At 43.6% G+C, this 21,876-nt stretch overlaps 1 protein-coding gene across 1 annotated transcript in view; it reads right to left on the reverse strand.

Annotated features, from left to right (window-relative positions):
- CTDP1 (CTD phosphatase subunit 1) overlaps window positions 1-13,621 on the reverse strand; it is a 47,966-nt gene extending 34,345 nt beyond the window's left edge. Inside the window, exons 1-5 of the mRNA XM_083623746.1 lie at window positions 12,799-13,621; window positions 5,779-5,862; window positions 4,132-4,225; window positions 2,943-3,071; window positions 1,646-1,796 (exon numbers count right to left, since the gene is read on the reverse strand). Coding sequence (XP_083479872.1) covers window positions 1,646-1,796; window positions 2,943-3,071; window positions 4,132-4,225; window positions 5,779-5,862; window positions 12,799-13,115 — 775 coding nt within the window. The 5' untranslated portion in view covers window positions 13,116-13,621. The remainder of the gene's footprint in view (window positions 1-1,645; window positions 1,797-2,942; window positions 3,072-4,131; window positions 4,226-5,778; window positions 5,863-12,798) is intronic.
- Window positions 13,622-21,876: the final 8,255 nt, after the last annotated feature.

The following is a 21,876-nucleotide window of genomic DNA, read 5'->3' on the forward strand; positions in this document are numbered from 1 at the left end:
ATTCTCATCCTTGACTGGCCAGGTTGGCTGGAAAGTGGAATCCAACAATATTTGGAGGGCCACGGGTTTTTCATCCCGGCTCCACTGCACATTAAATGAAGTCTTCATTCAACACAATTTCTCTTTAAATTTACTGCCACCTTGTGTTTGAAGCATGCACACACTATTGTAAACAATGACTGCTATAAAAACACACAGTTGGAGAGTTGCTTTTCTTCTTTCAAGCAGAACCATGACATTTCCTAGATAGATCTGAGGGGAAAAGTGAATCCCTCCACCCAGATTACATACCCCACTCTTTTCAGGGCAGTTATATATTATTCATCACTTCCGGCTTCTCATGGTCTCATGTTGAGGGACAACAGTGATTTTCAAAACAGAAGAAAGTTTGCATCTTGGAGCAAAGTCTGCAAACTGACCTCATGGGTACATTATCAGATTAGCCATGTACGTTCCCCATTTTTATTTCTCCTCTTCCTACCTCCCCTAATAGCTTTGTGTAATGCCAGATGAAGAATTCTGGAGAACCTGAAAGCTTCTGCGACAGTTTGGCTTGTCCCATTGAAGGTACTGCACAATTGCAGATTTTTGGTTTTGTTCTTACAAATGAATGTTGCTTTTTGTGTGCTTTGTAAAACTGAGGGCAATATCCAACGAAGTAGTTCAGTTAGTGCATGGACGTCTGGCTGTGCAATGGAACTTCTCCCTGTCTTCTCCCTCAGCAACCTCTATGTTTGTTCTGGGGGTTCCCCCCAAACCTGCAGAACACATATGGGGAGGGCATGGGGGGCATCAGGGAGAGATGACATTCTATTGAGAAGCCAAAGTTCTTGTGCTAACGGAACTACTTCATTGGATACCACCTTGAGTGCTTTAAATAGGCCAAAGTAACAAGAAGTCAATGGTAGATGCAATAGGATAATAATGCTTTCAGCACCAAAGAACTTTAATTTACTGCCTGTTGGAATACAGAAGCCTCAATACAATAGGGGAACTCAAAACGGAAGCCACGTGGAATGTTCAGCTTCCAAAGAGCATTTGAAAACAGAAGCAGTTACTTCTGGGTTTTTGGCATTCAAAAGCCGAAATGTTCGACTTCTGAGATGCTCGAAAACCGAGGTTCTCCTGCCTTCATTCCTCATGTAAATGAAACAATGCACCTAGCCACAATTTAGCTGGATCAAAACTCTAAATAAAAGGGATGCTGATCCAATTCTCTCAATCCCATGCTAATCTCTTAACCTGCTGTAGATTAGCAGATATTATTGTCTGACTGTTACTCTCAGCATGATTTGTTTAAGCCACTTTGAGTGCTGATCAGGGAAAAATGCAGGGTGTAACAACGATACTTTTGAACAAGATTTGAAATGCAATTTGGGAACAGCACTGCAGCCACTTGGTAGCTTCTATTCTAAGTATAATAATAATAATAATAATAATAATAATAATAATAATAATATAGAATGTTCTATATTATGGTACGTAGAATAGAACCGTAGAGTTGGAAAGGATCCTGAAAATCATCTAGTCCAACCCCCTGCGATGCAAGAATCTCACCTAGATCATACATGACAGATGGCCATCCAACCTCTGCTTATAAACCTCCAAGGAGTGAGAGTCCATCACCTCTCATGGAATTGCTTACCTGCAATTGTATGTGCATAAAGTCTGCTTCCAAAGGTAAACACATGTAATTCATACAACTTGGCAATCTTTTCTAGGAACTCTCTGCAATGAGGACGCAACCGAGTATGTAGCATAGGCTCCCCTCGACCTAACTGAAAATGGAATATTCCCTGAAAGGGAGAGATAACACTGGTAAGACGTAAGCTATAACTCATGAATAAAACCCATTTTCTGGCATATATAGAATGATTTTCAGCTTATAAAAGAATTTAGTTTTCAACCACTATTAGGTGTACCAAACTTTTAAAAATTAGCAGTTTGTATACACTTACAAATATACATTATAACGTTCAATAAAAAGAGCAGCTCAGCATTTACATTTGCTTGCCATGGTTTTTATAGTATCTCATGAACTACAACTTCTGTCAGGCCAAGCCAATGCCCAGTAGTTCAGCAGCATCTGGAGTCACAGGCTAGACCACCTTATCATAGAATGACTGAAAATAGTCACTATATGATGAAGTAGTATTAGCTATTTATCAAGTAGATCAATTTAGTTAAGAATATTTGGGAGCTAGCTAGGTAACTTCAGTTTCATTCCCATTTCTCTAGCTAGGATCCAGAAAGCCCACATGGGCAGCAAGTGTCTTTTCCAGTTGCTACACTGGAGAGTACACCAGACCTCGGAGCAAATTTTGTAACAGCTGAAGTAGGAGAGGTTCCTGAAAAGTCCCAACCTTTATGCACCTCTGGTTGTGTGGGCAAGTACTTTCACTGAATATTCACTAGATGATTATTTAACTGAGTTTCACTCAGAGAAGATCTATTGGAATTAATTGACCTAACTAGTGTTCATTAATTTCATTTAGTCTATTCTGAGTAAAATTTAGTTGTCTACCGCCTACTGTTCCTTTTCTGGCAAAAAGCAATACAAGCAGATTTCACATGCATTATTTTTATATTATTGATTTTATCTTGTCCCATCCTGAAGGCTGTATTTCTTATTTTCAATGCTTGGACATCAAATTCTAATGGTTGTTTCTTTGTAGTTACTGCAGATTTAGTATGTATGCCAGTATTTTTATTTATTATTGGTTTGTTTTATATCTTCTTTCAGTGCTAGATGCCTTGAATTTCTTCTGAAAGCTAGAATAATAAACAAGGGCTTAGGATCTACTATATATTTTGGAAAGTTTTTATTTGCTATGAATTGGATGCCTCTTAGTTTATGAACTTTATAAAGCATTTCATTCTTGAAATACTGAACAGTTTTAGTGTATTTTGGCAAAGAACAATAATCAATAATGTTGCTTTACTCGGTTAGACATCTGTTGGCAGTGCTGTTCTGTTGTATGGATCAATGTCTGGTCCAAATCTACCATTAGCACCAGTTTTCGATTTCTGCGTAGCCTCTCCTGGTCTTCTCTTCCCAACTGCTCAGCTTGCTACAATAAAAACAGAGTATCCCATTAAGTGTATTTGAAGCATAAAATGAGGATTAACTTGAACAGATCTCAGTAGACGCAGTGCAATGTACAGTAATTTCAAAGAAGAAAAACAAACAACAGCCAGCCAAAATTCAATTGACTAAATAGCTCCTTTCACTCATATTAAAGAACAAATGGAAGTGGAACATCATCTTAGAGTTGCCCTCTAGGCCTCCAAAATCCTAGCAATTTGTATGTATCAGACTCACTGCATCAACATGTTTAATTAGTAGATTTTGCAGCAAAGGGTTTATTTGAACTTCTGGTATGTGGCAGATGCAGTGTGCATTTCCCCCCTACAAGCAAAAAAATAAGTAGTGCTATCCAATGAAGTACTTCTGTTAGTGCAAAGACTCTGATTGCAACAGAACCTCCTTCTCTTCTCATGTGCAATCTAAATTTGTCCTGGAGATTCCTCCAACTCCCCCAGAGCAGAACCCTCCATTTGTGCAAATGGAAATCCTTATGCATGTTGTACAGAGTATTCTCGTTATTTCCACTGCTCTTCATGTGCTGTAAAAGCAGCTGGTTTCCTGGGTATAACATTTTACTTGCACCCAAGTGCTTGATGGCCAAAATATACTGTTCGTGGCTACTTTTAAAATATTAGCTGTGAGGGTATGTGACTGATATACACATTTTTATTTCAATTTCAACAGTATTTTTAATTGTGTTGCTTTATTGCTTTTGTGTTTGGCAAAAAGACTGGGATATAAATTTAATAAGTTTGCCATCTAAACTTGTATTGGCAGCCTTTGTGCAAGAAGAATATAGAATGAAATCCAAGGGAGCAGGCAGTAGTTCTCTCTTCAGAACTAAAATTTGACTACAACACATCAGAAACATGTATAGCTTAGGATTCTATCTACTTAAAAGAGTTGCTTTCAACTTCAAATTTAGCTAAGACAAACTTGCTGTATTACATGCGTTCATAATGAAGAAATTCTGCTAATTAGATCTGCTGAACTTTGGGCCCCTGCCAAAAATAAGGGGAAGAGTAGGAGTACACTGTACTTACTTCAGAGCTAACCATCAATTCTGGTACACTATGAACCATTGATACAGTTGCTGTGGATACTGGCATGTTCTGTGTTCCATTCTTGCTTCGTAACCTAACAACGTGAAAGATATCAGACAAATTTTATTAATAACAGTTACCAAAAAAACCCTCTAACAGGACTGATTTGTGCCGTAAGTTTTAAAGACAACTACCTTATTTATCACTTGCACCAACCAGCCTTAAACAGTGTACGCAAACAGTAAATTTACATGATGTTTAATTGGCAAGCAGAATATAATTTAAGAACAGGAAAAATGGCACACCTTGGTACAGAGACCAGAGTCACGCTTTTTAAACCAAGTAAAAAGTACCCAAGTACATATACACATCTATGTACTTAAATTATTGGCATCCTATGAAGCATATAGAAAAATGGTGAAAAGGATTAGGATTCATTTCTGTTTATTGAGAGAAATGTTAGGCTTTTAGAAAGTCTTAACCATTTACAACAAATACCACATTTCTGTTTTGCAATATAAAATTGTTGGGTTTGTGTATGTTTTGTTTTACTTAAAATTTCAAAAGTGAACTGCATTTGCTCTCAGAAAGAATTAAACTGGAATATAGGAATACAGGGTGGCAGCATCCCGATATCTGAATAAAACTGCTTTCAGTGTAATGTAGGTATTAGAGTGTTGGATGAAGACCTGGGAGACCAGGATTCTAATCCCAACTCAGCAATGAAGTTCGCTTGGGGGACTTTGGGCCAGTCTTAGTCTAACCTACCTCCATAAGGTTGTTGTGAGGATAAAATGGGGAGGGGCAAAGCCATGTGTGCTATCTTGAGCTCCTTGGAGGAAAGGTGGACTATAAATCAAATAAATAATAATAATGGTGCATGAGCAGTTGTGCAATACTGATTACGCTTGGCTTCAAAATGTTGTTCTTCATCCACCCTGCTTTATCTGCACATAAGCTGTCATATGACATCAGTGGGCAGCAGTGTATTTTGATAGTTATATCAAGAATATCCTGTTTGGCCTTTGTGAAGACAATGGACACAAAATGGATATTTAAACATGAAGGTTTTTTACAGGCAACAGCCGTAATCTTTATTTCAAACTCCCAAGACACTCCCATCAATTCTATTAATCAGAACTATTTCAAGTTCTTGACTGTATTTCTGGAGACCTGAACAGGAAACAGTTCCTACTACAAAAGAAATTTTACTGTTGTGGTTTTCTACAACACTGTCACCCATTTGGTTCTTTATTGTTGCATTCATGCCCAATAGTTCAGCAAGTATGTTTTACATTCCTTTTGAAAGAATGATGCTTTGGTTTATCCATCAATAAACCTGTGCTCATACCTACCAATGTTTTAGTCTGCTGCATACATTTTATGAAGAATGCCATATTTATTATCATCAAACTGATGTTTATTTCTATTTTGTAATATTATGCTGGTGCAAGTTCGCATGCTCCATATTCCCACTTATTTCTGGCACTGCTGGGCATACGATAAACATAAATTGTTCTTTCCAAGTATGAAGAGCATTATTCCAGTGCAATGCAATTGATTTCAGTTTAAATTCCTCAAAGGTGACAATCCTCAGTTTAATGTAGCACCATCAGTAGAAGTCAAAGTCCATACAACAATACTCACTGTGTCAAATCCTGGCCACACTCTGCACATAAGCCTTTCATAACAACTGGATGGCTGCATCCTTCCAGCTGCACCAGCACACCTCTGGAAAGCAAAGAAAAATCTTACTTGAGGAAAAACTGATTTCATTATATTATATTCCGTATCAGATTAGAAGTAGGGAAATCAGGGTTTACACTGACTGTCACACTGAATACTAGAGCAGCAGTTGCCAACCTCCCTCCTCCCTCCAGACCACCTGAAAATTGCTGGGGTATGTGTGTGCATGGGGGTATCTCGGTAGACCACTCAAAATTGTTCTGCATATTAAAAGCACATATAATGCACATTTTAAGGGACACGGGTGGCGCTGCGGGTTAAACCACAGAGCCTAGGACTTGCCGATCAGAAGGTTGGCGGTTCGAATCCCCGTGACGGGGTGAGCTCCTGTTGCTCGGTCCCTGCTCCTGCCAACCTAGCAGTTCAAAAGCATGTCAAAGTGCAAGTAGATAAATAGGTACCGCACCGGCGGGAAGGTAAACGGTGTTTCTGTGCACTGCTCTGGCTCGCCAGAAGTGGCTTAGTCATGCTGGCCACATGACCTGGAAGCTGTACGCCGGCTCCCTCGGCCAATAAAGTGAGATGAGCACTGCAACCCCAGAGTCTGCCATGACTGGACCTAATGGTCAGGGGTCCCTTTACCTTTACCTAATGCACATTTTAATATTAGTATTCTTGCTTTTCTAATGGGATGGATATGCCTGTTTGGTGAATGAAGTCCTATGAAGCTAAATGTAATGTTTGTTAGCCTCTGATCAGGTTCAGGGTTCATTTTGCTACTGCATGTGGAAGTATGGTAGCTGTTAACTTTTTAATACACCATCTGTGTGGTGGTCATGGAGAACCAGTGATCCATAGATCACAGTCTGAAAATCTTGGCAACAGTTGCTTGGTGGACACAAACATAAAAACTATACATGATATTTCACAGCTTTCTTATGTTGATTCACACAATACAGAATGTGTTTGCTTAATAGTTTTCTTTAAGCTTATTTCTATTTATTTTTTATAACAGCTGAATGTATTACTGTTCACTTTAGTTATTAAAAAAGCCCTCTTTTAAAGGATTTAACTGATCCAGAAAGCATACATTTTAGAGAGATATTATATCTGGGCACAATCCATAGCACAAGGACTGTGCTGTAGTGCAGTGGTAGAACACCTGCTTTGCATGCAGAAGGTAGGACAAGGTATCTCCAGGTAGGGTTGGAAAAGAACCCTGTCTGAAATCCTGGAGAGCCAATCCCAGTCAGCATATGCAGTACTGAAATAGATGGACCAATGGTCTGACTCAACATAGGGAAGCTTCTGAATGTTCCTAATTCATTGGGGAGTTCTCCTGAACAATGTATATGAAATGAATGGATTGTTTGAAATGAGTGCTTGATTAAGATCAGGGAAATGGCTTACGGTTGGGAGAGGGCTCATAGCTATCTGAAGTACTGGTTGACAGGTCATTTTAGTTTCACCTCATAGGAATAAAGTTCTTGTCTTGAATGGGTTTTTTTGTTTTTTGTATTTAAGGAGATAAAAATGTAGACCAAGTACTATTTTAAATGGTTTAACAGCATGGATCTCTAGAATGGGCTTGTAAAAAGTATGCACAATACGACAACCTAACGTTTTGAGATGATGTGAAGTTCTGTGCATTTAGTTTCACTAAAAGGCACACACCTCTAGAAAATCCCAAATAGCACATTTTCAAGGTACATTTCAATCTGATTTGCCAGTTTTAGAATTCAATTTGGTTTGGTTGCTCAGTGGATGACCTTCACTGTGAAAAGGACTGCGGAGTGTAACTCTGCTAATAATCCTGTGTGCCCTCAAGGTTTCTTGGTACTCTCTCACATTATGTACTTATCTGCCTGTTCAAAATGCGAGATGAAGGCACAGCACCTTGGTGATTCCACTTACTTATAAGGGAGAGCCATTACCACTGGTCCAATCCATTACATATATGCTATGGGGTGCCACAGGGTTATATCTTGTTGAGACATCTACCGTATTTTTCGCACCATAGGACGCACTTTTTCCCCTCCAAAAATGAAGGGGAAATGTGTGTGCGTCCTATGGTGCGAATGCAGGCTTTCGCTGAAGCCTGGAGAGTGAGAGAGGTCGGTGCGCACCGACCCCTCACGCTCTCCAGGCTTCGCACACCTCTCTGCAAGCAGCGGGAGCCCAGCGCTGGGCTCCCGCTGCTTGCGGAGACTTGCCTGCATGCCGAAGCCTGCCCGCGCTGAACTCAGCGCGTCCAGGCTTCGCGGACCTCTCCGCAAACAGCGGGAGCGCTCCCGCTGCTTGCGGAGAGTTGCCAGCAAGCCGAAGCCTGCGCGCGCTGAGATCAGCGCGCCCAGGCTTCGCGGACCTCTCCGCAAACAGCGGGAGCGCTCCCGCTGCTTGCGGAGAGTTGCCAGCAAGCCGAAGCCTGCGCGCGCTGAGATCAGCGCGCCCAGGCTTCGCGGACCTCTCCGCAAACAGCGGGAGCGCTCCCGCTGCTTGCGGAGAGTTGCCAGCAAGCCGAAGCCTGCGCGCGCTGAGATCAGCGCGCCCAGGCTTCGCGAACCTCTCCGCAAACAGCGGGAGCGCTCCCGCTGCTTGCGGAGAGTTGCCAGCATGCCGAAGCCTGCGCGCGCTGAGATCAGCGCGCCCAGGCTTCGCGGACCTCTCCGCAAACAGCGGGAGCGGTCCCGCTGCTTGCGGAGAGTTGCCAGCATGCCGAAGCCTGCGCGCGCTGAGATCAGCGCGCCCAGGCTTCGCGGACCTCTCCGCAAACAGCGGGAGCGCTCCCGCTGCTTGCGGAGAGTTGCCAGCATGCCGAAGCCTGCGCGCGCTGAGATCAGCGCGCCCAGGCTTCGCGGACCTCTCCGCAAACAGCGGGAGCGGTCCCGCTGCTTGCGGAGAGTTGCCAGCAAGCCGAAGCCTGCGCGCGCTGAGATCAGCGCGCCCAGGCTTCGCGGACCTCTCCGCAAACAGCGGGAGCGGTCCCGCTGCTCGCGGAGAGTTGCCAGCATGCCGAAGCCTGCGCGCGCTGAGATCAGCGCGCCCAGGCTTCGCGGACCTCTCCGCAAGCAGTGGGAGGCTTGCAGAGAGCTGCCTGTTTGGGGGCTGGGGTCGGGGGAAGCTCGAGCTTCCCCCGCCCCAGCCCCGCGCCTGGGGGGGAAATAATTTTTCCCCTTTATTTCCCCCCCAAAAAACTGGGTGCGCCCTATGGTCCGGTGCGCCCTATGGTGCGAAAAAGACGGTACATGAAACTGTTGCGGAAGAGCATACATGCTCTGGAGTAAAGTGTCATCAGTATGTACAGTCCCATCCAGGTGAAATGGTGGCATTTTAGCCAAGGTGGTGCCTTTCAGCTGTTGTAGGACTCCAACTTGGCTCAATTCTAGGCAGCAAGGTCATCAGGATATCATGCTGACCACTCCTGTTCTAAGCTACTGCTTTGACTCGGTAATATGATGGGTGAGGGCTAATAAGGTGAAACACTGTATTTGGCTTGTCCTTGCACTACTTGTTAGGGATGCTTAGGCCTGCTCTCAACTCTTTTGTTCATGGGTGCCTAAGTGATATCTTTGCTTAAAGCACTCTTTACCAACTTAGATTAGTGTGCAAATTGTGGCCTTCAAGAACAAATGCAATATTCCCATTGTTATCCATGGGCTTTCTGTGAAAAGCATTATACTTCTGCAACATGGCAGTTCAAGTTATTAATAGGCACTCAGCATGCTAAGCATATTTTGCCTGTATTGACAAAATGTTGTATTTAAATTGGCTTCCAGTTTGTTACCAGGTATACTTTCAAAGATTTTGATTTTTAAAGCCCCAAACTGCCTGGAAGTGAGGTATCTGAAGGATTGTATTATCCCATATGAACTCTTTTGTTAAGGTCATCTTCTGGGTGTTATCTCCTTTGAATAACTTTTCACTTTATAACACCCTGAGTGTGGAATGCTCTTCCCAAGGAGGTTCAGCAGGCATCTCTCGCAATATGTTTTAGGGAGCAATCCTAAGTATGGAAAACCAGTATGATTTATGCAGACCTAAGTTAAGTAGCATAAAGTACATCATTTCCAAACTCCATTCAGGATCAGCCTGACAGAGGGAAAACAAGCCTTTAAAATAGTTTCCCATCCCCACCATTTGCCTGGAGAACTTATTTTTCAGGGGTCACAGTAGTGTAAGTTTCGTCAAACTTGGCTCAGTCTGCTTAGCCCTGGTTGAGCAGGGATGCGGGAGTTATTTACACCTGCGAATCTCTGGCTGAGTCAGGCTTGGGGACTTGTGCCTGTATAGCCCAGCTGAGCTGGGAACTGGCTGGCTGACCTCGAGATCTGCCACATCCTAACTTGCTCATCCTGATGGACCTAGGGTTAGGACCGTGCCCTTAGGCATGAAGTAAGAACCATTCAATTCTCAAAAGCCTTGTCTACAGTGTACTTTTGATAATCATGCTTTGGTTGAGGCTTTGAATTGGCTTTACTTTTACACATACACACACTTAAACAAACAGTCAGGATATTCATTACAAACAATAAGTAAGGATACACATTTTAAATAAATAAATAAGACATGGTAGATACCTTTATCCACTCCAAAACTGAGCTCAAACAAAAACAGGCACTGAATACTGATAAGGCCATTTGCAGAAGGACATCTGCAGGCAGATAACAGCTAAACTACTTGTTCAGAGCAACATAGGATCCTTGCTGCATGGGAAGAAAAAAGGCTAACCCAGAGACATGCACATTCTTGTGTGTATATGTCTAGTACACATAGGAAACGAGACATATCATAAAGGCAAAGGAGAAGATGGGGCAGATTTGATCTACTTGATTTCTGTACTAACCACAGAAGGAAAAAAGCCCCTTCTTTCTCAGCCAGCATGGAAACCAAGCAGGCACTTGGAGAAAGGAAAGATCCACCTGTCCTCCCTCCACCTGTATTCTTGATAGTGCATCCACAGTGCAGGTCAATATCACATGTAGTTTCCTATCCCAAGGTGCTATGTATCTCAGTATCTAAATGCACATCCCAAACTACATAACAGCATCTTTTTGCATACATTTATCTCTGGAATGAAGTTAGAGTGTAGCTACTCTGAAATCTTCTTTAACAGATAGCTATGTTCAGGGATGACAAGAGTTAAGGTCCATCAACTTCTGGGGTGTGATTCCCCATCCAAAATTTAATGTCTAATTAATTTTACAATAGTGTTTCCTACATTTTTTGTGTTCAGGTACAACATAGGTCAAGAAATCATCACTGCAAATTAGGAATTAAAGAAAAAAGTAACCAAGATGAAAAACTGCTCTGAACTGGATCAGACTTGTGTAATTAGAATAATCTTGGGTATTAGAATGAGTGTTACATTTGTATAAACAGACATAAATTTAAGTGATAAAGTCCAACATATTTACCGTAATTTTAACATTTCTTCTACATTTTACCAAGGCCTGCTTCCTCCACACAGTCTACACTCATGACTGCAGCTCTGACTTATTCAGGTTAATTAAGGTGTCTCTAATCACAGGCTATTTATCTTGCTGTTACTCACTTTGAGCCCTTGGGCTAGGGTGTACTACAAATTTAAACACAAACAACACACTCTACATCAGGTTTACATCCCACCCTTCCTTCAAGGAATTCAGGCCCTTCTATTCTCATAACAATCCTGTGAAGTAGGTTATCCTGAGACGGCAACTGGCACAAAGTCACTCAGTATGCTTTGCAATTTGTACTCAGTTTTTTTTCAATCTATGCCAAATGCTCTAACCATGGCACCACATTGCCTTTCCATAAACATACAGCTCAAGTCACTGTATTTTATGGGATAAATTTGTCCTCCTTTCCTCCTTCTCGTCTTTTATCATCTCTTCTGCTGTCAAAGTTTTACTATAAGGTCCCCAATGGAAAAACCTTGAAATACAACAACAACTGGAGAGCTACAGGTTCCCCAGCCCTATATTACAGTAATTAGTTCAATGTCAGGCAGAACATGCATGAAACAGTAAGTAGCTAGTCAAGCTCTACTATGATGTCACAACAAATCACCAAATGACATAGAAAGAATTGAGTAAGAAGGGTCTTATGAGAGCTTTGAGGTTTGCTGAGGAGGCCCTTCTTGCGATACTACCATACACTGAGATTTGGGGGCCTATGACTAGCCTAGAAAACCTTCTGGGCAATGGCAAAGGCTATGGAAAACTCTCATCCCTGATATATACTATCTTTCTCCCTCTTCCTATGGGCCTCCTGAACATTTAAGGTGATGGTCTGTTCAGCAATGTAGTCAGATGGAATAGTTTCTTTAAACTGGATTGTGTTCTTTGGGGCTTTTAAAAGCTCGTTTTGAATTCCAATTACTTGTTATGCTCTGTGGGCTATAAATAAAAGAAAGCTGTTTCACTCCATTTTTGCCCCTTAGTTTCCAAGGTAAGCTGCCTGTAGCTTGTCTGCACATCTTTGAAAACTTCACTTCAGAAGTGTTAAAGCCATGTGGGAACCTACATTATTGCAACTGGCCTGGCAGACTGCAAAAGCAAGTAAAAAGGGGTTGTGTTTCGCCCTTCGCTAGTCACTCCTCCTACTTCCTCCATGGAGACGCGGAGCAAAGATCGGTTTCCTAAGGCGCTTCAACCGAGACCCAAGGAAGACGGGCGGGCAGCCTGAAGCGCCGGCCGAGCCCACCTGGCTGCGGCGCCTTTTAAAATCTGGGGCCGCATCTGAGCCAGAGGAGGAGCGGGGCCTGGCCTGTCACAGGCGCCGCCGTGGAAGAGGGCGGAGAAGGCACCGGCTGCTCCTCCCGCGCTTTCCCGCCTCTCCTCACCCTGTCCCGGATCTTCGCAGGAGAGGGCAGAGCAGAGGGGATACCGGAGGCGCTTCCCAAGTCCAGGCGGAGAAGCCGAGAGGCAGAAGTCACCGGAGGCGGCGCTTTCCCCCGGCCCGGCCCACCGCCCTCCCCAAGCCCCGGCCGACCCCTCTTACCCGGGCGGGATGACTTGCCCGCGCTGCGCGCACAGCTCCCGCACCACTCCCGGCCGCTCCGCTTTGACCTTTCGCTCGGCTGTCCGCTGCGGGCCGGTCTCTGCGGCCGAGGCTCCAGGCCGGGCCGAGCCCACGATAGGCGCGCAAACCGCCAGCACCGAGCCGATCTTCACGGCCGCCCCGGCCGACACTTTCCATTCCAAGAGCCGCAGCGGCTGCGGGCCGGAGACGCGGATCTCCGTCACTTCGGACGCGGCGGCGGCGGCGTCCCCTCCTGAGGAGGAGGAGGACGAGGCGGCCGCTCCCGGTTCCTCCATGGCCTCGGCCGCTGGGGCTCCCTCCCAGGCCGGGCCCGACTCGGCTAGGGACAGGTCGCTATGGCGACGGGGGCGCCGCTGCCGGTTAAATGAGGAGAATCGAACGCGAAACGTTGCGCTTCCCCCTCCCCCACCCACCAACTACCACCTTTTTTAAAAAAAAAATAACAACAAGAAGTAGTCACGAGCAGCGCCAACTGAGCGCGAGGTCAAGGCTCCGTTGCGCAGGCGCGGGACAACCTTTTTTTTTCTGGCGCCCGGGCCAGCTTAAAGGGGCCGCCGCGTTAAATCCGGCCCGCCTCTGGAGACAGCGAAGGCAATCGGATAGTATAGTACTGTAGCCTCTCAACACGATCTTCCAGCTCCTGGGCGGGGCAAGTTTCAGCCCCGCCTCCCGGTTCCTTCCGGCATCGCGCGCTCCTACCTTACTGGAGACGCAAGCGCGCGTTCGCTTACACGCCCCTCCGCGTGCGCTACATAACACTGCCCCATGTTTTTCTGCCCCGTCGAAGGGGATTGTGGGATATAGAGGCCGGCTTGCAAACCTCTTCTAACGCTAACTACAAGTCCCAGCATGCATTTCTCTGGCTGTTTGGGGCATGTGTAGCCGGCTACAGCAAACAGGACGGCAGCGGCAGTTGTTTGCTTGCTTGCTTGCTGACCTGGTTTCCTAGTAGTTGTTTAAAGTGGTAGTTGACTACAAGGGACCCTACAGAAATTCAGGAATTTTGTGTGTGTCAGCTAACGAAAAACAAAAAGCATTCCAAATAACAAGTCCATCCTTTATCAAACTTCAGGTGTGGGGATGGAGAATTATGGATTTTAAAGGTTTTAAGAAAATTGCCATGTGCATCCTAACAAGTGTTAAGAAGCTAACAGAGATGTTAACAGCGAAAAACCAGCTAACAGAGATGTTAACAGTACTTAATGTACTCCAGTATGATGAGTGATGCTTATGACAGTTCTATCCTGTACTTGTTAAATTTCCCCACACTGTAGATGAATGTGTGGGGAGGATGGTAAAACCACCCTGAAAAACACACATTTTCTGTGTGTGCTTTGGTTTTCAGTAACTTTCTAATAAAGAGTTTATTTATTTCATAAGATTTATACACTGTTGGATTGTAAAAAACCCCTCAAAGTGGTTGACCAAAAGATAAAACCATACAATTGGGGTGGGGGATGCAGTACTGTACATTAAAACATACAGCAAATTAATAAAACATTAAAATTCACACCAGCATTTCTAAGCATTTTGGAAGGCTTGTCTAAATGAGAATGTTTCTAGCAGGCGCAGAAAAGAATACAGTGCCGGCTTGATATCAGTAGGAAGGGAGTTCCAAAGTGCTGCCACACTAATCAATAGATTTCTTACAAAGGTAGAATAGGTATTATGTGTAACCTGTTGTTGTTGTTTAGTCATTTAGTCGTGTCCGACTCTTATGTTTCATGTGATTATGAGATTTTGCATAAAATAGTCAATCCCCAGGAGCTTTTACTTCAGTTGGTGCTAGCAGCTAAGCTAGAACTTGCAAAGTACTGGAATAACAGTCATATTTAATAGGTAATCTACTTGGCAGTGGTTTTGCAGACTATGGTGTTTTGTGATCACTGAAAAACTACTCAGTAATTCAAAGTGTCAAATGGCAAAACAAACTGAAAGATGTCTTGTTCTACAGGCATTATCTTCTGCAATTTGGGCCAGTGCAAAAACACAAACTAATAACTAACAGCCTCTACCTGTTGTCACCTAAAGCTGCAGTCCTATACATACTCAAAAGTAAGATGGATTAAAATCAGTGGGATTTCTGAGAAAACGTATGTGAGGTTGCAAATGTACAAGACTCAGTCATCAAAAATAATTTCAGACAATCCATCTTATCTTGAGATCTCAGGATGCATAACAGTGTTGTATAACAGTGTTGTATAATATGAAAAGGTAACATTTCCCTATCCCAAAATCTCTCCACCCAAATTTAGAATGTAAACAAAAGGAAGGTTAAAGTTGAACCAAAGCCAACCCATTTTATTTGCACTTCCTTAATTACACTTCACTGCTTCAAGTCACCACGGGCTGGATCCAGGCCAAGTTACAGAATAATTCTAACCACGTCTACTAAGAAGGAAGTTCTATTGACTTCAATGAGTCTTAATAATTGAGGTTATAATTACAGCCAGGAGTCACATTTAGGTCTCACTGAAATCAACATGGTTTCGGTAGCTGTTACTACCATAATTTTTCACATTGATATGAAAGATTCCAAATACAACTTACTTGGTCTGGATTCTGTCCCCATGCTTTGCTTTAGCCTACTCACTTCTTATCCATTGATTTCCCTGATCCTTTTTTATCAGAATTGATTATATGAAAAGTTGTTTATTCCATATAAAACCCTTGACCTATCAAAACTATTGTTTATTATTATTTATTAACTATACGCCGAACACACATACTTAGACATATGTTTTAACTCTGTTACACAAACTGATCATTCTAAACAGTGCCATGCCTCACTCTATCTATGAAAAGATATGGCTAAATAAATATAATGATAGAATTAATTGCCTGTGCGAGCTATCTTCTGGTTGTCAATAATTATTTTGGTTGACAATAAACAGCTCCCTAGATGGTGATCCATGCTTTTATCGTGTGCAGTGCTGACAGTATATTATCCTGGCATAGTTTCATTAGGGAACTCAAATAAACTTAGTAGCTACAACCATAATATCATGACTGTGGTTTCAGGGAGGGGAATTGACAATGGCTCATATAAACAAGGAGTGGGGCATTATGATGGAAGCCTACGTAAGATTAAATGAGAGAAATAGCATTGAAAAGAATGAAACCTAACAAAGCAAAGCTCTCTATTAAAGCAGCAAAAAGCAACCTTACTAGCTTTTGCTGAAGTTGTTCAGTAATAAAGCAAATAAATTCCTGGAAACCAAAGCTGTTTGCAATTAGATCCTTGGCTGCACTGATGGCCCTCTGTAATTAGTGCCATAAAAGATGCCCAAGTGAAATATTTAACAATGCTGAGGTTGTTGGAGAAAATGTAATCTTTTTCCTGGCCCGAGAGGCTGTTCTGCTTGACCAGAAGCACCCATTTGATCAATTTGTGGATTTTTGTTTTCAGAAAAATGTGCTGCGGTTTCTGGCATGAAACCTGGGTGAATATATTTTGTTGTTTCATTGAGTCACCAGATTCACCTTCTGGTCCTCAGATTCATTCTTCACTGATATCACAAATTCTATCCTTATCCTTCAACTATTACAACCCCAGAAACTGACCCAAGAACCCTGGCTCATTTGTGCTATCAGTAACAGCAAAGCGACAATGGCATGTGAATTACCTTTCCCCACAAGATGGCACTACTCTCAAGTTTGCATATGTTGTGCCCCCAAGAACTTCTTTTGTGTGTACTGAGCGAGGAGTGTGTGTTGTGTCTATTGAGAGTGTGTGTGAGCAGTTGTGTGTCATATGATATTCTTCATATCCTTTGGCAACCCTATGGAACAAGATGAAAGATGGAGACAAAACAGCAAGATCCCTTGGTATAATGTTGGCTGTTAATCTAAATGAATGAGCAAATCACGATAAAAGGATAGGGCAGAACCTTAAGACATTCTATATAGTACAGCTGTTGTTGTTTTTCTTAATGGTATGTGGGACATAAAAGAAGTCGACATAATCAGATGTCTTCAGACATTAAAGGAGTGTTGTACATATATGGGAGGGGAGGAACAAAAGGCACACAATGAACTCAGGATCCGCAGGTTTGAATAACTGAGACTGACGTATTCTATTGTGCTGCAGCAAGTTTGTCAAAAGGTGCACAAGATTAAAAGCAATATCAAAGGGAAGAGAAGATCTTGGGATTCTGTTCAAGATGCCCTGAGCGGGGAGTGTGAGTGGGGTGGGGGTGGGAGCAATGGAAAGTTTGAAAAAGAAAAAGAAATTAAAGGGATGAAAAGAGAATGATTTGTGGTCTGGAGCTCAGAATGGGCCTTTAATCATGAAGAAGTCACAGTCCTCTGAAACACATGAAGAAAACCAGGCCAACTCTGATCAAGGCAACTGGAGAGAGAAAGAGAACAGAAGATGATATTGAAGTGCATCTGTTCTTAACCCAAGAGGAAACGAAGCTGATGACAGGATGTTCATTAGGAACTGAAGGGAAGATAAACAAGAGTTTCGTTTTTCAAGAGGAAAGACGCACATTTAGCAGACATGATGTTAAAAATTATAGTTCATTGGGAGGCAGGCAGTACAGTGATGCTGTTCTGCAGCAATGTTAAGGGGCTGGAGAGGATGCTTATTGGTTTAACAGTCACCAAAAAACCCCAGGCTGCATACACACTGTACATTTAAAGCAACCCCCCCCCAAAGATCCATGGGAACTGTAGCTTGCACACACAGAGAGCTACAATACCCAGCACCCTTAGTGAACTACAGTTCCTAGGATTTGGGTTTTTTTTGGGGGTGTGTGCTTTAAATGCACTTTAAACGTATGGTGTTTATACAGCAACATCGCAAGAAAATAATGTTACAAAATCCATAGCATGGCCTAGATTAGTGGTTCCCAATTGGTGGTCCATGGACCCTAGGATGTCCATGCAACAAATCCAAGGGGCCCCTGGCACCATTCACACAATAAAAACTACCATAGAGGATCAAGATTTCCAAAAGTAAGGGGTCCATGGCTTGGCTTTTGAAAAACACAGAATCCACAGTTCTTAGCTAACTGGGAACCACTGGCCTAGATACTTCCCTTACAGTTCTGGCTATAGAGGATAAGATCTATAGCCTTCCTTTTAGTTAACTAGAGAAAGCCTGATATCATGGACTTCATATCACCTTTCTTAGCGTAATTTTTTTTTAAAAATCTGAAAAGAATAAATGCGGGCAAGACCCCTATTATCAAGGTCAGGAACGACTCTTCCTAACAGGTCACTAAGCTAGATAAGAACCGTGTGCCTGAGGTCCAGACACAGAATTGCCACTGCTGTTTCCATTTTGCTGCCCCACGTCTGGGGTGTTAACAGCAGCCTCAATCACTCCACAAAGCAAGCCAAATATGTAGGCATGGAAATTTGTCATCCATGCTCTTAAGTACAAGGCATCAAAAAGCTTCCATCTGGAAGCAACCTCAGTTGTCTGAGATCTGAGCATTCTCAAATGAAACGATTCCAAAGCTGGGAGAAAGTTTCTCGGAGTTTGGCCACGGTGAATCTTCATTTGAAAATAAAAACTCATAGCACACAAGCCTATGCATGTTTACTCAGAAGCAAGTCTTATTATGTTCAGCTGTGGACCTTACCCTCAGGTAAGTCTGCATAGGATTGCAGCCTCAGAAAGGAAAAGCATAGAATTATAGAATGGTAGAGTTTGAAGGGACCCCTAGGTTCATCTAGTCCAACCCCTGTAATGCAGGGATATTTATGTTTAACCCAACTTTTTTACTCCTTTTGGCAACCTTGCCAATAGTTCAAAAGCTAAGGTTGCAGTTCATTATATTCAGCCGCTCTGTGGATGCTTACCTACTGTAAGCCATAAAAACTAACAGAGCAGTCCTAAGTGGGGTAAGATGAGGGCATGGAGTGGCAGATTCTCCACTGCATCCACAGACCTCCTGGTTCCTGCTGGCCAGGGTGGGAGGTGAAGGGTTGTTTGTTCCCCCCACCAGGAAATAGGCTGGCTTTGGCTCTCCCATATCCATCACTGGTTTGGCTCTGCTCCACCCACAACTCCCTGCTTTGGGACCTCATGGCAACTATTCAGCAACAGGAATACCACTGGCAGAAGGGTGCATTCTGCCACGCTTTCTGCAGGTGCGGAGAGGGCCTCTGTGACCACAGGCACCCACCCGCTCCTCCCTGCCAAGAGAACCCAGAAGCGGGGCAATGCCCCTTTGCTAGCAGCACAGATCAGGATTTGCCTCTCAGAAAGCACAGGATTTCACTACAAGCGCCACTGATTTCAACAGATAGGACTCAGGTTTGCTGGATTATAGCTGAAGTGTTTGAGCAGTGGTTGTGTGCATAATATTTGCTTGGCTGACCTGTTTGCTCATGTGGAAACAGGTGCGGTTTTGCCTTCTCTTAGTCAAAGGGTGGGGGAGCCTTCTCATATATGCTGCTTCAGAGAAGAGGAAGGTTTTTTAAATTTTAAATGAGGCATCCCTAGCACAGTCAGTCAGCGCAACAACCATCAAAACTGGTCCTTAAGCGAACAGGGCACAGCCCCACTAACTTCAGTCAGATGTTAGCTGTCTGCCATCCTGCTCACAACCACCCACACATAGGAGCCAACTCCTAGGGGCTGAGGGGTCTTTGCCCCCCAATAAAATATTTGATGAGGGTGGGGTCCACTGAAGTTGATGGGTGTGTGTGTGCACCGTGTCATGTGATCAATTATGCAGGGTGGGGCTTACCTGGCCCTCCAATATTTTATTCAAGTAGCCACCCCGATCCGGAGCGTGCCACTAGGTCTCAGCTTCCTCCTCCTTAGTCTCAATGCTGCTCTTCCAAAACTCATCAGGGAGAGACAGGACTCAGCTACATTAGTGAAAATAAAACATTATAAATGCATTATAGCACTGTGACACCAGATGGTGCTGTAGAGCTGAAATTGGAACTCTACTCCATTATGAGCTTTAAAATGTCCCCCACCGCAGAGCATTTTCAAAGCATTTTTTTTAATAGCTGTGTAGATGCAGCCAAGGGGACCAAAACCAGAATTAGTTGGCTCCACTTATCATTGGCTCTAGCTCCACCTGCTGTTAACCTCCTGCCTTTATGCCTTTCCAGTTCCACCGCTGTGTGAGAGTAACAGCGGGAGGGAGAGACTCAGTCTGAGAACTCACTCCTCCCAGACAAGCTCCCTGCTCATATATAGCAAGGTCTGCCTCCGAACAGAAAAAACCCCTGTAACTGTAAAACTCTGCTCTGTTAAACACATGTTTATGTTATGATATAAATAGCAGGAGTAAATGTACACGTTTATGTGCATAACAGAACACACTAATGAAACTCAAGCCTGCATGCAACCTAGGGTGAGTACAGATGGCCATTTACCAGAGAATAAATTACCACTGCATGCACGCAACTCATCTATAAGGCACTGACGAATGGCGAGGAGAGGTTTTCCACACATCTGCAACCAGTCAGAAATCTGAGGAAGTCGGGGAGTGGTAAATTCTTCCCTCTGCTTGGCAGGACCTCACATATGACTGCATTACTAATACATAGTTACAGGCATATAGGCAGTAATTCCCATTCAGTAAAGGATGGCCAGGTCTTCTTTGTTAGCAGCTTCCTGCAATATACCCAGTACAGTGGTACCTCGAGTTATGAACTTAATTCGTTCCGGAGGTCCTTAACCTGAAACTGTTCTTAACCTGAGGTACCACTTTAGCTAATAGGGCCACCGGCGTGCAATTTCTGTTCTCATCTTGAGGTAAAGTTCTTAACCCAAGGTACTACTTCCGGGTTAGCGGAGTCTGTAACCCGAGGTGTTTGTAACCCGAAGTGTTTGTAACCCGAGGTACCACTGTAATCATAAACATCCCAGAATTCAAATTATCTTAATGACAGAAAGTAACTAGATAAAGTGTGACACAAACATAAAAGGTAAAGGTACCCCTGCCCGTACGGGCCAGTCGTGACCGACCCTGGGGTTGCGCGCCCATCTCGCTTAAGAGGCCAAGGGCCAGTGCTGTCCGAAGACACTTCTGGGTCACGTGGCCAGCATGACGAAGCTGCTCTGGCGAGCCTGCACCAGCGCAGCACACGGAAACGCCGTTTACCTTCCCGCTAGAAAGCTATTTATCTACTTGCACTTAAGGGTGCTTTCGAACTGCCAGGTGGGCAGGAGCTGGGACCGAAAGACGGTAGCTCACCCCGCCGCGGGGATTCGAACTGCTGACCACACGATCGGCAAGTCCTAGGCGCTAAGGTTTTACCCACAGCGCCACCCGCGTCCCCGACACAATCATACGTAGGGGTTAATGTTTCATATCACATTATTGGACCGTTCTTTGCATTTCTGCTATTTTTAGGCCTTGTTCATCTGGTTTATTCTCTCGTTATCTCAAAAACATAACCACCGTTGGCAACAAACAGGTGCATGAAATGCAACCATGTACTGTCTAGTCTAGCCTTAAGACGGAGCACTAACCTGTTTGTCACACAAGAGTGTAGTTTTACTCAATCTGAATTTTTCCCTGCTTATCCTCAAGATGCTGCTTTCAATCCAGATTGATTCTAGACACTTCCATCCAGAAGGGTGGTGTGATTATTTGATATGAGTTTGAAATTTTTCCCTTTTATTAGGTTATCCACACCTTTTCCTCCCTAAGCGTTCCCCTGAAGAAGGAAGAAGGAAGATGTAATTACAGTCTTGGTATAAGCCCACTCAGAATGCCATTGGGCAAGCATGGAAACATTTCCATTGCTGGGGCCACCTAGATCTGTTTTGGTCAGTATTCAAATGGACACACTGTAGAGTAACAACAGACTCCGTCTGTGATGAGCTTCATTTTCAGAATGAAACCATTTTCTCAAACAGTGTTTTCAGGAACAAAAACCATGCAACGCATCTGGATTGTGTAGGGCTATGTAGAAAAAAACAACTATTCAGTCTCCACTGAATCTAGAATAAAACATTGTGTGTACACAGCCCAAGACCCTTTGGTGCGATAGACTAACACAGCTACATTTCTAGAAACCATGTTTTTCTGTCTTTCACCACATGATGGCACT

This window comes from Podarcis filfolensis (genome assembly GCF_964270895.1).
Source record: "Podarcis filfolensis genome assembly, chromosome: 7".
Lineage (NCBI taxonomy): Eukaryota > Metazoa > Chordata > Lepidosauria > Squamata > Lacertidae > Podarcis > Podarcis filfolensis.